Below are 15,827 nucleotides of genomic sequence, written 5' to 3'. Positions count from 1 at the left end.
AGTTACACACGCTGTTTGAAGCACGGCTTGATATTTATCTCCCGAGAAGTTTCTTGCCCTGCATTTGTGCGGGCTGATCAATAAGGCGGCGGGAAGGTGCCTGGGGGCGGCCGATGCCTCTCTGGGAGGACTCGGGGGGCTGGAAGCGGCCACAGGGGCTCCCCGCGAACATCTGCAGCTCCGCTTCCTCTGGGGCTCTTGCAAACAGCCCAACTCTCCCAGGGGCGCCTGAAAACACTGACTTGTGGCCTGCCTGGAGCCTGAGTGAACTCTCGCTTATGTTTGTTGGAAAGGCTTTGTGCTGGCAAGTAGGAGCGGGTGGAAGGGACCCTGGACCCCCCGAGTGAGCCGGGAGAGTCCTAGCCCCGCGGGAAGTGAGGGGAAGGGGAGAAAATTGTGGGTTTTTTTTTTTTTGACTGGTTGGTGTGGTGTGTGTTTTTTTTTTTTTGTCTTTCCTTTGCGTGTTGCTCTCCTCGATCAGAAGTTAAAAGAAGTGAACATTTTTCTTATCTGTTTGCCTCCAAGCTGCTGGCCTGCCAAGTTAGTCAGCTGAATCCAATTACTGCAAGCAGCATTTCATTTGGCTCGATGGAAGCACTCACTTATAACTTCACCTAAAATTTCAATAATACCTATATTGGGCCCACGCTTGAATAATTCTAAAGATTTCTCTGGGTTTAGGTCTGGCAACTTCTTCTCCGAGGTCGGCTCTGCAGGAGCGGTACTGGGAGCAGAGCAGAGTGCCCGGGATCCCCTCTCCACAGAACAAACTTTGGGAGCTATTCTTGTGGCCGTGAAAATCTCGGTATTTGGCCAAGCTCTCGCCAAGTAAAGCATGTCTAGAGCAAGAAGGGTATCACTTGTGAGGCTGAGGAGCTGTTTCGAAAAGGGATGAAAAGCCGATAATTAATTAGGCACAAAACGAAAACTTACCGTATTAATCAACAGAGGCTAACAAGGACTCGGTTTGCAATATTATGATCTCTCGGCTCAGGGTCTAGGGAGCAACCCAACTTACGCCGCCTTCATAGACTCTGTAAAGTGCTATTTCTAATGAACTCTCTTAAGAAAAATAAAGCACTTAAAGTTGACGTACACCCACGTGAATATATTATGTAAGATGTTATCGGGACAGGCCCGGGCCGAGAACCAGAGTGAGCATCATGTGTAATCATGAAGCTCCATTTCCCTAACTCCAATTTGGCAGCATAAATTAAGGTGATTTCGAAGGGGAATGTTGCATCCTACTAGGTTTGCGTAGGGAGAGAGAAGACTTGGTGGAAAGTTGTGAGATCTGGTGTGTTGGGAGCTATTGGAGGCGCTTCCGTTGGTTGTTCATTAAGTGGTGAGTTATTGCTATACGAGCCAAAGGTCATTTCAAAGGCTTATGCTGGCTAGATATCGTCTTTATAACGACCTGGGCTTCTTTGCGGGGGGATTTTCTGGCGCTCGAGTTTGTGAAGCCTGGAGTCCCCGCGTTACACGGCCAAACGCAGAACGCTCGTTTCGAGACGCCAATATTCGCGGCGCGTTTTCAGCGCCGGGCTTTCTTCTCTTCATCTTTGTCTCTGCCTTACGCAGGGGGGATGAAGAGAGCGAGCCGCGCTGTCTCCGCTCCCTCGGGGCGCTCTGCGGGCCGGGGGCGCGGTGGCGGGTGGCGGCGGGTGCCCCGCACCGGGGCCGCCGGAGCGGCTGCCGCCAGGCCGCCCGGCCCGGTCCGGCCGCGTTCGTCTCGGTTCTTCGCTCCCCGCCTCTCTCAAAGCGCTATTAATAAATGAAGAGAAGCATCTGCCCTTTGTCTGGTAGGAGATCTGAGGCGGACGGAGGGACACGGTGAGGGGCTGCGGGAGAGAGGTGCGTTTGCTACCAACGTCCCGGGGCACAAAAGTCCGAAACCAAAGCCGTTTCCTCTGAGAGTTCTCGCTTCTGTTGCAGGTCCGCGCGCACGGATTGTCCCAAGGAACCTGAAGATCCTACCCACACAGTTAAAGTCAAAAATCAAGACAAAACATAAGCGTGGTGAGTTCTCTACGTTGCCCCGTCCCACCCGTCCCTCGCTTCCCCCGGCGCTCCAGGCCCTTCGCAGCGAACGGGGACACCGGGGGCGGACACCGGGGCGGCCGCTGAACCGGAGCCCGCGGAGCCCCCCGCGGGGGCCGAGCCCGGCTGGGGAGCGGGGGGCACCCCGGGACGGCCCCCCCTCCTCCGTCCCCTCCGCTCTCAGCCCCCCAAGGCCCAGAGCCCCCGTCCCGGTGCCCGCCCGGCTCCCCCAGCCCTGCCCGGCTCCGGCGGCGGCTCCGGCGCGTCCCTTATATACGGGGCAGCCCCGGGCCGGCGGCGGCGAAACGTGCCGAGCGGGGAATTCTTTCGCCGGGCTCCCTCCTACGCGCTGCTTTGCACTTCTGACAGTGCCGGCGCTTGGGAAGCATTTTCCTTTTCATTCCTGGCCGGAGCGTTTACAGCCCCGGCGCTAGGAGCCATAAATTTTGTTAGAGCCCGCACTGACAGGTGCATTGATATGCACCCCGAGAGCCCCGCTGCTTTAATAACCGCTCCGCTGCCCGCGCTCGCCGCCTCTTAGTTATTCGGTATCATATTAGGTATTGATCCCGAGCAGAATTAAGTGTAGTGGAAGTTTCAGTAGAGAAGCGCCGAGCACGGAGGGGTCGGGGGGAAGGCGGCTGGCGGTACCAGGCGGCTCGTGGGCTCCCGGTGCGCCCCGGACAGAGCCGAGAGAGGGTCGCTGCCCCCCGAAAACCGCTGGAACCAGCGTTGGGACAAAGAGCCCCGCGCAACGCCCGACAGTTCAGATGAGGTTAACCTTTCTGGAGAGGAGGAAGGGAAATCTGAAACACAGACGTGGATACTTTGCGGTTTCCCACCCTCGGTGCCTTCAAGCCCACCGCCCATGGTTCGGCCTCAACACTTGGATGTCACTTTCCTTCCACCCCCCACCCCCCGAGGCTGTTTCTGGCCAAATCACCGAGTGTCGAGTCCCTGCTTTGGTATTACCTATAAAAACATCACCCCGGGCCTTGCACTCGTGGAAAATCAAAACCTGGAAAGGTCCCTCTCTCCCTCTTTCTCTCCCTCTCTCTCTTTTTAAGATCTAAAGATGAGCCACCAAACAGTTGAGCATTGTCCATGTGATTTATGGCCCATAGCCTCCTTTTTAGGTTCAAGCAGAGTTCACAAGCAGTTGGTATTTCAGAAAAGAAATAAGGCTTTTAACAGCTTAACAGCAATACTCTTTCTTAAGATTCTGCGTATTCTTTTGGGAACTATATTTTACAAGGCACATAAAAGCCTACGCTTAAGGCGGTGTTGTGCTAACAAAAGTCCTCAGTCCAGGCCCTCCCGAAAATGTAGATGATAGAAGTGGAATACAAGCGACAGAGTTATTTTCCACAAAAATACTTTCACGAGTCGTTGGGATTTTCACACCGTATTAAAACTCATCTGAATCGCCACCGTCCATTTCCAGAGACTTTTTCCCCCCCCTTTTTTTTTTTAAACTAAAAATTTCCAGGACAGGAAAACAGCTCTTCTCCCATTTCCATCAGCTTCGCAGATCATCCCAGGCTTTTGTTCAGGGAAGAAAAGGACGGCGGCGGTTTGTGACAGGGGATAAACCGCCGAGAGCGGCCGTGGATGGCAGCTCGCTGAGGTTATTCTGAATTATACAGACTCCTCTCCCGGTGAATTTTAGAGAACAGATCAGCGGTACTTGGCGGTACCGATTGCTGTAGGAGAAAGAGCTGTACTCTGGTAGTATTGCTGAAGTATAGGTTGGAGGATGATAATAATCGAACACCGTTCAAAAACGTCCAGTTACTCTTCTCTGGTATGTTAAAAGGGTTAAACCCAGAAGAAACACAAAGCACTAAGACACACCGAGTTACAGATTTATATTGTCAGGTGAAGTGTGGGCTAATTTACAATATTACTAAAAATGTCGGAGGAAATCCCTATCCGACGAGAAAAATAGGAACAACGAACATTAAAACGACGCAAGAAAATTGCAGAAGGGTTTCTAGCTTGCAACAAATGCGGAGAAGTTTCGGGAGCAGCGAGGGGAAAGGTATCAACGCTGCCCCAGACCATCTGCCCGAGGGGCACTGTCAGCCTGAGCATCCCGATCGGGGGGCGGGGAGGGGAGAACCATTAGTTTGCAGGCTGGAAAAAGAAGAGGACCCCCTAAAACCGATCTCAAACGTCTCAGATTCTTTCTACTGGGGACAAATAAAAGGGACGAGGAGCGCTGGGTGAGGGAATTTAATTCATCACAGAGCTAAAATAGGGGAGCTGACCTGAGGCTTCTTTTATAGTGCAAAGTGAAGGGAGTGAATGGCGCCGGTTATACTTTAACTCCGGAGGAATCCGGGGGAAGAAGGAGGCCGGGTTTACAAAGGCGACGGGGTTTTTCTGCCGCTGCCCGGCCGCAGCCTGGGCTCCATCCATCATGTCAGCCGTGCGGGGCCGTGCGGGGCCGTGCGCACGCGTGGCCGGGGGGGTGTCTCTGCTGGAATGGGCCGGCGGGGTCCCCGGGGACACCACCCAGCGGGCCTCGACGGGCTCGGGGGACCCATCCAGCGAAAGTCGTGCGGGAGCGGCCTAAAGACAGAACAAAGCAACAGAACGTCCCCAAAACGCCTCAAAAAGTGTCCCCTAGGAAGCCTCAGCAATGTGTTCCTGTTCTCCCCAGCACCATCGTTCTCGGCGGTTCTCTCCTTGTTGTCCTCTAGCTCATCCCTAGTATTGCCCTGCTCTCTCCCTGGCGCCCCGGGTCCCTCTCGGGTTTGCCCCGGGTCCTGCCTGGTGATCTTGCTCCTTCTCTGGAAATCCTTGCCTCCTCCCTGGCAACTCTAATCCTTCCCTGGTATCCCCTGCTCCTTCTGTGGTGTCTCTTGCTCCTCCTCTGACACCCTCTGCTCCTTCTCTGGTGTCCCTTGGTCCTTCTCTGGTGTTCCCTGCTCTTTCACCGATGTCCTCTGTTTCTAATCTGGTGTTCCCTGCTCCCAAACCGGTGTCCCCTGCCTCTTCCTTGACGCCTCCTGGTCCTTCCCTGGTGTCCTCCAGCCTCTCTCAGGTGCCCCCCCGGCTCCTTCCCCGCTCCCATCCCGCTGCCCCGGGGCTGGGGGTGCCGGGCTGCGGGGCGCTCCCTGCCGGTGTCCCCCCACTGAAGGTCTCTTTTTTTTAATTTTTTGTCCTCGCTGTCCCCTTCCCCAGGTGGCTGCGAGTGGCCCGGGCCGACGACGTGAGGCGCGGGGCGGCGGTCAATGTTATTTGAGCGGGGGCCGCGGGCCTCGGCGATCGCAGAGCGGAGGATGCAGAAAGCCGCCTACTACGAGAACGCGGGGCTCTTCGGGGGCTACAGCTACGGCAAGGCCGACGCCTACCCCTACGGCGCTGCCCACCAGCCCTACGGGCAGGCCGGCCTGGACGGCGAGTACCCCGGCTCCGCCTGCTCGGTGCAGGGCTCGGCTCCCGGCCGCGCCCCGGCGCACAAGGGCAGCGAGCTGGGCGGCAGCTGCATGCGGACGGGCGGGGGCGGCGCCGGGGGCAGCCAGCCCCCCGGCATGGGCGACCAGCAGCCCCCAGCGCTGCCGCCCTCCTCCCCGCCCAACCCTGCCCCCAGCGCGCCCCCTCCCAAAAAAGCCAAGGGGGGGCCCAACTCCTCGGGCTCGGCCGCCGCCACCCTCGGCAAGCAGATATTCCCCTGGATGAAGGAGTCCCGGCAGAACTCCAAGCAGAAAACCACCTGCGCCCCCTCAGGTAGCCCGACGTTCTCCCCCTAGCCCCCCTCTCCCCGCCCCGGGGAGCAGAGCCGAGGCCCTCGGGCTCAGCCCCTAGTCCCAGCGCCCTGTCCCTCGCCGCCCCCTCGGGGATCCCAGACGCCTCGGGTGGGGCTGGGGGCTCCCCTCCCCGCTCCCCCTGCCCGCCCAGCGCTGGCGGGCGCGGCCCCGACGGGTCGGGCGGCCACCGGGTGCCCTGGGAGGGGGGGTGTGTGTGTCCGAGTGGAGAGCGGGGAGGGGTGGGGGGTCCGGGGGACCCCGCGGGGGCTTTCAGGGGGAACCAACGGCTCTTTGCGCCTCTTCCCTGCAGGAGAGAGCTGCGAGGACAAGAGCCCCCCCGGGCCAGCCTCCAAGAGGGTGCGCACAGCCTACACCAGCGCGCAGCTGGTGGAGCTGGAGAAGGAGTTCCACTTCAACCGCTACCTGTGCCGGCCGCGCCGCGTGGAGATGGCCAACCTCCTCAACCTGACCGAGCGGCAGATCAAGATCTGGTTCCAGAACCGCCGGATGAAGTACAAAAAGGATCAGAAAGCCAAAGGCATCATGCACTCCCCCGTCGGACAGTCCCCGGACCGCAGCCCCCCTCTGAGCGGCCCCAACCACGTCGGCTACTCCAGCCAGCTCCCCGGCGTCAACAGCCTCGGCTACGACGCGCCCTCGCCCACCTCCTTCGCCAAGCCCCAGCAGAGCATGTACGGGCTGGCCGCCTACACGGCGCCGCTGAGCAGCTGCCTCCCGCAGCAGAAGCGCTACGCGGGCGCGGAGTACGACCCGCACCCCATGCAGAGCGGCGGCGGCGGCTTCGCCAACCCCAGCCTGCAGGGCAGCCCCGTCTACGTGGGCGGCAACTTCGTGGACTCGATGCCGGCCTCGGGCCCCGTGTTCAACCTGGGGCACCTGCAGCATCCCTCCTCCGCCAGCGTGGACTACAGCTGCGCCGCCCAGATCCCCGGCGGCCACCACCACGGACCGTGCGACCCCCACCCCACCTACACGGACCTCTCCTCTCACCACACCTCTCAGGGACGGATGCAGGAGGCCCCTAAGCTCACGCATCTGTAGCCGGGGGGGGGGGCCCTCTCCCCTCTCGATTACCTCACTTTTCGGACGGGACGGTGTGACTTTGCTCTCGAGTGCCAACAGTATTAGCGGACGCGTCTCCCCTAGCGGCTCCCTCCCTTCTCCCGCGGCCCCGGGTGGGTCCGTGAGCGGGAGCCTTTCTCTTAGAGCTGTGCTAAGCGTGACAGTGCAATATACCGCAAACCGAGGGACCGATAAGCTGGTAATGGTGTGTTGAAGGTAAGTCTTAGAGATGCCGTAGAGTTAGCAGCGCGTCATGCTGAGGTGTTTTAGAGCAGCCGTGAGCGGGGGGACCTCGCCCGCGCCTGAGCTCACGTCGGAGAAGTTAATTTATGGATCCTTCCCTAACGCGAGGATCGCGTCGGACTAAACGATACGTATTTATTATTTTAAGCGAGACATTTTTTTGTATCACTGATTATTTATCCTCGTCTTAATGTATTTATGTGGGTATTTGTAGAGTTTCTTCACCAATACTTCGGGAGAGCGATTCAGGTCCGTGGTGACTGACATTTCACCTATTTAGTATATTCGGTCTGAGCTAGTTGAGAGAGTAGTCTTGAACAGTTGTAACAGTGGCTGGTGTTTGTAGTTTATGTAAGGATTAATTAAGACAGCAAGTTGTAAGTCTTTAATAGAGTAAAACAAACTGTGACATCACACAAAGAGCCGTTACACTTAAAAAAAAAATCCGAAATATTTTAAAAGTATTTATTTCTGAGCTCCCAGGCTGGCAGCGGCTCGGCCGGGGGGAGCCTCCTGGAGCTGGGGGCGATCTACAAAGCGGGACGCTTGGCCATCTTGCTTCAGATCAAATCCTGCACCCAAAAACCTCGATGGGGTTAACATTTATTTATTGACTGGGTATCTATCGCACGTATTATTATTTAGGTGGGGTATTTTCTTTTTTTTTAATTTTTATTTTTTTATTACATGCTGGCTATCTGAAATAGGAAAGAAATTAGAGGCTTAGAACGCAAAAAATTAGAAACCCTCTGATAGTGCTAATTTCATTAAGGTCTCCATAGCAATCCGCGCAGCAGCTGCCGCCTCCTTTGTTATTTATACCGTTGTCTTTATACTAACCATAAATCAATTTTTTAGACATCTTTGGAAGCCCGAGCTTTTCCTCTTGGTTTTTTTTTTTTTTCATAAAAATAAACTTTGAAAGAAAATTGACAATCAGCTCTAAACAGCCGAAGGGAGCTGCCGAGGCAGAGCCGCCCGCTCCCCCGGCGAGGACAGTCCCGTCCCCTCTGCTCGCGGCACCGGGGGCCAGAACGGGACGGGCAACACGGGGAGGACGAGGAAAAAAATCATGAAAAGAGAAAAAAAATAAAATAAAAAAGGAAAAAAAAAAAAAAGGAAGGATGCTCTGAACCCTCGTGTTTCCTTCTCTCTGGTTACACGGCTGTGTTGAATCCCTCGCTGGATTTAGAGAGGTACTTCTTTTGTAAACGTTGTCATTAAAGTCTCTTCCTGACGGTACGTGTCGCTCCGAGAAGACTGTTCTTATCTCTTACTAAAAGTGTCGAGTTAAAGATTAATCCGAACTTCTGCATTCCCCACCAAACCCTCTGACGTGCCACTTCCCAGTTGGACAAACACTGCAGCTCCTACTCCATCCTTAATGACAGGACCTGGCTTTCCTATTGTGAGGGATATTTTAACTCCTCCAATTCTGGTCCACACAGACCAATTCTCTTCTCTTCTCTTCTCTTCTCTTCTCTTCTCTTCTCTTCTCTTCTCTTCTCTTCTCTTCTCTTCTCTTCTCTTCTCTTCTCTTCTCTTCTCTTCTCTTCTCTTCTCTTCTCTTCTCTTCTCTTCTCTTCTCTTCTCTTCTCTTCTCTTCTCTTCTCTTCTCTTTCCTTCCGTCCGTCCTTCCCTTTCTCTCTTTCTTTGTCTCTTTCATTCTTTCTTTTCTTCCTTTCTTCCTCACTTTCTGATATTTGTGATTGGACAGACAGTAATGATTCAAAATATTACTTAGGGTTTTATTTTCCCCTCTGTGTGATTTTAACAATGTCATACTAGGTTGAGAAGTGCATCTTTTGTTAAATTTCACTTTTGCCCAAGCAAATTTGGATATATGTGTTGTAGATCTGTAAGCAAAACAGAACAGAATAAACTACTTTGTTCGGAGACATATTTTAAACATTTTGAGCCCTAAAATTGTTTTTTTATGGAAGTTTTCACACAAATTGTTTCTTAGAATCTCTGTTCAGGAGTAAAGAAAACATAAAAACAGTGCAAAAAGTAAGGCAAAACACCTCTCATTAATTATACCTCTCTAATAGTCCATAATTATATATATACGTTTGTATCTCCAAAACCTTTTATAATCATTGTACCCACGACCAAGATTGTCCATGTAGGGTTTTTTGTGTGTTCTTGAAAACACATTTCGCATCACCTGCGAAGTTGCAAGGCATCACCATTGCTGCAGGGAACATCCCTGATGTAACCCAATGTGCTTTTCCAAGTGTTTTCCACCTTGGTGCTCTGTAGTCTGTTCTTCAAACCATGTCTGCTCTGACTTACGCCATTAGTCCTTCATTAAATTTGTTAAAAAAAAGAAAAGGCCATTTATAGATAGCCCTTCCCCAGATCTGAGGAAGAAGGGGGGTTCAGAGGAACCCTGACCACAAACACGGCGTCACTGAAGCACACTGCTCTGAATTATTTTCGTAGTGCAGAGAGATGGGGTTTGCAGACTTGGTTGCCACTGGGGGAGGAGGAGGAGCATGTGCGAGGGGAACCTTCTTGTAAATAAATTCACTTTCTTCTCTGTGACTCTGGCACAGGCGTCTCGTTTGTAATGTGATAGAAGTCCGTGATGATAACCTAATTATTAGAAGTAATGTTACTTTAGTGAGATCACTGGCATTTTTACAATGTTTGTACAAGCATCAGCAATCTAGAGGAGAGGGACACTTTGGCACAAGCCAGACTTTTTCTTGGCCCATCATTTAAAACCCATAAATTATAGACAACCCCTTTTCATGCTCAGTACTAACTCAGCTCCTTTGGAACAGCATCTGATGTGTTGAACTCCGGTCACCCATTTAGAACGCAACTTGTCAGCCAAGGCCAGGCCTGGGGCTCATTCCCAGCCTTGCCTTTCTTTGCAAGCAGGAGCCATAGCACCCTTTCCTCTCCTTCCCTGCTTCCTCCATACGTGGTTCCATAACAGGGGCACTAAGCCAGGGCCTCTATATGCCAGCAGCACTGCAGCAGTGCTTGGGCTGACAAGCTGCTGACAGCACCAGTTGAGAGCTGTCAGAGGAGCACTGAGCTTCAGGGAGTTCATGCAGGTTCTCCTGTTCAGATCAGGGGGTTTGGGGTCTCTGCTTGTTGTCCTGGCTCTTACAGTAACCCACCGTTTAATGGGGCCACAGTAGTCTCCCCACTGCCAAAAGGAGATGAGGCTTTGTGTTAGCTCCTTCTTTTGAGGGATGTTCCATCCGTGTCCCCCTGCTCAGGGCCTGGTGAGCAGCACCTGGGCAGGGGGACCCAGGCAAGAGCAGACAGGAGCTCCCGGGGTGCCGCTGTCTTGCAGGTGCCACTTGTATGGGGTTGGTAAAACCAAGCCAAATGCCTCCTGCTCCATTAGCAAGTGCTCTCTGGGCATGGCACCACAAGGTCCCAGACCTGCCCCCCGAGCACGCTGGGGAGGAACTCTGGGACACCCTATATGGGTGCCACACATGCCTGGGTCACCCACGGCTGCAGGGAACCTTGTGCATCAGTGAAGAGGAGGGAGATGGCTCAACACCCAGGAGGCAAGGACAGCTAGGGAGGAGGCTGGCTAAGAGCAAGCGAATCTACCAGAACCAACTAGAAGCCCCTTGAATTTCTTAGGGAGCAGCTGAGTCACTGGAGCTCCATAGTGGGCAGTCTGAAGGCACGACTGACCTCTGGGGTCTCTGCAACCCTTCAGCTCTGTGACAAGCCCTGTGAAACAGCCTGCAGGGCGGTCCAGGCATGGAAGGGACTACTCAGCTAGGGAAAAAAAGAAGGTAAAGGGGATGGAGCTGCTGGGCTGCCACTGGGAGGATGCCTTGCTGACAGCTGTTGGGCAGGGAGCGCAGGAAGGAGCTGCAGGGTGTGACACCATCCTTCTGCATGTCAGCCTGCGGTGTGTACCCAGAGGCTGCACACAATGGCAGCCTGGCGAAGGCACAACATGCCGTGTGGCGGAGAGGCCCAGGCTTACGGCACTGCTGCTGCAGACCCGCCTGGGAACAAAAGCTGAAGCCAGACGGGCAGCACAAAGGGGCTGGTGCTGCGGGGACAATTAGGGCAGCAGCGGTTGGCTGGGCACCATGTGATGTTTTATATCAGTGAACCAGCTACCTCTGCTTCTAAAATGCAAGAGATGGGCTGGACTAGAGCCCTGTTGGCCACAGTCACGTCCCAGGGGCTGAGCAGCAGGTTAATCCCTGAACAGGCAATGGCTCTCCGTTCCACGGTGCCCTGTGGTCCTTGCTGGGAGTGGGGCTGGTGGGGGAGGGCAGGGACTGCTCTATTAAGGATCATCAATCACATGATGAACATTTTCACTCGACAGTGGTTCCTCCTACTTCTGTTTGGGCCTAAGCCAGCTGGGACTCAACCAGAAACCCCGGCCAGCAAAGTCAGAGCCCAGCCCAGGAGCCCAAGAGCCATGGAATTCTGTAGCAGAACAGGACCGAACCCCTTCAGTCACAAAGGCTGCAATGCAAAATCAGACAGAGCGAGATGTCTGTTCCTGCACATCTCCAGGCCTCTGCACATGCTGCCTGGGAGCAGAGGTGGGCCTTTGTCTCCACCTTCAGAGTCCAGCATCCTGGTGCTCCCTGAACTGCTCTAGGATGAGCCCCAGAAAGGCTCAGCTGCAATGAACATAAGCACAAAGCTGAATAAAATTAGCATGGGATCTGTACTTGGCAGGATAGAGGTCTTCCAGGTAAAAATGCTCCCGAGTGTACAATTTGAACACTTGGGTTCATTTTTCCTTTCTTTGTTGATGTGCAGGTTTTTTTTCGAAACAGCAGCAGTTCTGGGGGAGAATGGACAACCCCACGCTGAGTGAGGTGAGTAGCCTCCATCTTTTCTCCAAGGACCCTGGACCACCTTTTAGGAACTTGGGGAGCAATAAGGGCGAGGCAAGGCAGAAATTTTGTCTGTAAACCCTCTGACATCTCTATTTTGCACACAGCAGTATGGCTTAACTTGACACTGCTAGGTTGTCAATATACATATTTTTTCCTTCCTACCAACTTCACAGCCACAGGACAGGAACTAGGGCATTACATGGCACAGGGGTCTGTGTGGAATCGCTCTTGGGGAAATTCCTACAGAAGGAGGGGAAGACTTTTGTTTTCTGTGTTCATGCATCGGATCTTCAAAGCTAATCCCATGTACTAGGAGAGCAGAGGTCCCTGGCTTGGTGAAACTGTCACAGAGGTCATCCAGGAAAAGGGAGCTAGTGTCAGGGAAATATTGATGGTTGAGGGAAATACATCTTCTGCAGGAAGAGCATGAAGTGCCCTGATCACCTGGGAGGGTTGTGGTTGTGTTGATGCTGAGCCTGGCTTCCCTAGAGTGGTAGGACAGCTGCCCTTCTTTGCCCTGGAGTCTCTGTACATCTCTGGTTTTATTCACAGTACAGAAAACAAACTCCCCAGAGCTTCTCCTCCTTCTTCTCTGATAGCCTTCCTCCCAGGGGCCTTTGATGGTTTGCCTGTATTAACAGGGTCACTGCTTAAACCCCCAGTGTCTGCTTCCCTTTCTTTGGGATGCCCATTCACACCCTGGCTGTCTCCACACCACGGATACGCATCCCCCTGTCCTGCTGAGAACCAGCTCTCCCTGGCTGGCAGTGTTGTGGCAGCAGAGGGGCAAGGACAAGGTCATGCTTGAACCCAGACCTTCCATGTCATTTTCTTAAGGGCTGGGGAAGGATCTGTTAAATCTCCTCTGTATTAGTTATTATGACAAGCACAGAAGGTGGAGGCTTGCTCCAGAGAGGAAAAGCAACATGCTCCAACCTCCAAGTAGTTTCCGTGGCTTAGGGCTGCCATTGCCTTCAACTTGCATGCCGCTCAAGTAGCCTCCTCAGGGCACCCTTGGTAAGTGTCTGCACCCAACAGGGCTTGGGGCTTTTTGTTTTGGCTTGTTCCTACATTGTGTCCTTATTTTACAGTGGCTATCTCAGGCTTTTCAGCAGCCTGCGTGTTTCCAGAAGTGTGGTGGCAGAGGGGCTGGTTTGGTCTGTTGTTATCACAGAGGTTTCTGCCCTTGCAGCTCCACTAGCTGATGCCATCACTGCACTGCTTGCACAGGCATCTCTAAACCTCCCAGCCAGTCTCAAATTGCCTTTGACAGCATTGTGTTCCTCCCATTGTCTTTTTAACTCATTTCTATTCTTCCTCCTTTGACTTCCAGGGATTCTTTCTCACTGGATGTCTTGCAAAAAAACAGCTGCAGTCACTAAACTTCATATCACTATGATGTAGCTATTTAAGTCTTAACACTGTGAAATTCAGGAGCATATAAAATTACAACCCCCACAAAAGCCAGAGCAGCAACAAGAGATGCTTTGCCTGTGTTTAGCCACTGATTTCTGCTTTCCTCATCCCTAAACAGTCCCGCAAAACCAAACAAGTAATGAATGAGAAACTTGGTAATAGAATCCAGCTGGGTGAATGGAAAGATTGTGTGTTGATGTGAACATGGACAGCTCTTCTAGTGTCTAAAACACAGCTTTAGGTGTAATTAAACCCATCGTGTTCTGCAAACAGAAGATTCAAGTCAAGCAGCAGCCCTCCTCCAGAGCCAGTGCTGTTTGCTTCACTGTGGGCAGGAGTTTTTACAGCAGGGGAAACTGAAGGGCACAGATGCTCTCCTGCATGGACAGCCGCCTTCTGCTAAAGAGAAAGCCTGGTGTTCCTAGGCTCCTGTTTTGTCAGAAGATGGCTTTTTCCAAACTGCTGTGATTGCCATGAGTGGGCTAAGCAAGTTTCTGTCATCCAGAATTTAACCCCTCCCTCAAAATGTAGGTTTCCTTACAAGGTGCATTTGGTTTAAACTGTTCTTCTAATTTATACCTGCATCCTCTGCAAATGGAAATGTAGGTGATGCCCCATCATTAGTACAGCAAGGTAGCACAGCCCTGATGAGTGTACAAGTCTGTGACTGGAGAACACGCAGCTTAGGGGTCTGTGGGCTCAGATAGACTGCTCTGTCTGTACAAGTTCCAAGCACATTAAAGCAGTAATTTGTATAGCCAGCCTTTACTCTGTAAGAGTTGCTTTATAGCAGGTGGGCTGGAGGAGTTGGGAAGAAAGCAAGGCTAATAGAAGACTACGATGCTGTTCAGAGCCCACATGCAGGGATGCACTCCCGTGCCCTTGTGTGTTTGTGACTGCCTGTCCCAGGAATGTGTCCTCTCAGGGCTTCTGCAAAGAAGAAAACGAGGCCTGCTCTAAACTGCCAGCTGGGGCTGAGCTGAAGAGCATCAATCTCCATGGGAAAAAGTTGAGGCTGAATCAGTGAAATGGTCTGTATGTGTCTCACCACAGCATCCCTTCCCTGCCACAAATGAATCCCTGGAAATCCACAAAAAACTCAGTGAAACTTTTCCTTCTCTAGGGATCCTGGTTTCCCTTGGGTCATTGGCATCATGTCTGGTCCTTGTAAAATTTGTGGCCTCTTCCTGACCACCACAAGCAGCACTTTGGCCAAGATTTTTGGGCTGTTAAGTGGAAGATGTTGGATGATGGATGAAGGCATTTAAATTTCATGCTTTTATTTAGAAATAAACTATATTTTTAATGAAGTATCAACTTTGTGTTTTCCAGCTGAGTCCACACCCACCTCTTAAGGTCACTTAGAAGGTGACATGTCTAATTCAAATCGATGTGATATAGTCCTTCTTTGTGTTCCTTGTCTGTCTGGTCCCAAGTCACCAAAGCCCAAGCGTGCTCTCCCCAGTGCACCCTTCTGCTGTTCTGAATGGCACTGACACGTGGTTATCAGTTGACAGCTTTGATGAAACTGATCATTAAGGACCTGGGGGTGTTGGTTGACAGCCGACTGAACATGAGCCAGCAGTGTGCCCAGGTGGCCAAGAAGGCCGATGGCATCTTGGCTTGTATCAGCAGGTCCAGGGAGGTTATTCTCCCTCTGTACTTGGCACTGGTGAGAATGCACCTCGAATCTTGTGTTCAGTTCTGGGTCCCTCACCACAAGAAGGATGTTGAGGCTCTGGAGCAAGTCCAGAGAAAAGCAACAAAGCTGGAGAAGGGGCTGGAGAACAAGTCTTACGAGGAGCAGCTGAGAGAGCTGGGGTTGTTTAGACTTGAAAAGAAGAGGCTGAAGGGAGACCTTATTGCTCTCTTCAACTACCTGAAAGGACACTGTAGAGAGCAGGGAGCTGGCCTCTTCTCCCAAGTGACAGGGGACAGGACAAGAGGAAATGGCCTCAAGCTCCACCAGGGGAGGTTCAGACTGACCATTAGGAAAAAATATTTAATGGAAAGGGTCATTGGGCACTGGAACAGGCTGCCCAGGGAGGTGGTTGACTCGCCTTCCCTGGAGGGGTTTAAAAGACAGTGGATGAGGTGCTGAGGGGCATGGTTTAGTGATTGATAGGAATGGTTGGACGCAATGATCCAGTGGATCCTTTCCAACCTAGTGATTTTGTGATTCTATGATTATCCAAATCAAGCATATGTGCAGCTCAAGACCGGACGGTCAAACATCACTTAGAAAAAGATAATCCCTTTTGGAGTCCAGGCTTCACATCCTCCATGTTTGTTCCTGTTCCCTGCCATTCTGGGGCTGGGAGGGATGAAAACCAAGAGAGACAGTTGGAGGGTTTGGCTGGGCAGTGCAACTCAATGGGAAAGGCTCCACCAGCCTCCAAACGCCGGGAGCGCATCCCCGGGACCCCCAATGCGGGCTCCC

At 52.8% G+C, this 15,827-nt stretch overlaps 1 protein-coding gene across 7 annotated transcripts in view; it reads left to right on the top strand.

Moving 5' to 3' along the window:
* HOXD3 (homeobox D3) overlaps positions 1–8,673 on the top strand; it is a 29,396-nt gene extending 20,723 nt beyond the window's left edge. For 4 of the 7 annotated variants that reach the window (XM_069861066.1, XM_069861068.1, XM_069861069.1 and 1 more), the window contains exons 2-4: positions 1,936–2,019; positions 5,230–5,775; positions 6,106–8,673. In XM_069861066.1, coding sequence (XP_069717167.1) covers positions 5,280–5,775; positions 6,106–6,857 — 1,248 coding nt within the window. In that variant the 5' untranslated portion in view covers positions 1,936–2,019; positions 5,230–5,279 and the 3' untranslated portion in view covers positions 6,858–8,673. Of the gene's footprint in view, positions 1–437; positions 1,346–1,719; positions 1,855–1,935; positions 2,020–5,229; positions 5,776–6,105 lie in introns of those variants that run through there. The other 3 variants (XM_069861071.1, XM_069861065.1, XM_069861067.1) reach the window with 3 other exon arrangements.
* The last annotated feature ends 7,154 nt before the right edge of the window (positions 8,674–15,827 follow it).

The sequence above is a fragment of the Phaenicophaeus curvirostris genome, chromosome 7 (genome assembly GCF_032191515.1).
Source record: "Phaenicophaeus curvirostris isolate KB17595 chromosome 7, BPBGC_Pcur_1.0, whole genome shotgun sequence".
NCBI lineage: Eukaryota > Metazoa > Chordata > Aves > Cuculiformes > Cuculidae > Phaenicophaeus > Phaenicophaeus curvirostris.
The sequence above is the reverse complement of the archived record's forward strand: the minus strand, read 5'-3'. Positions and strand labels throughout refer to the sequence as shown.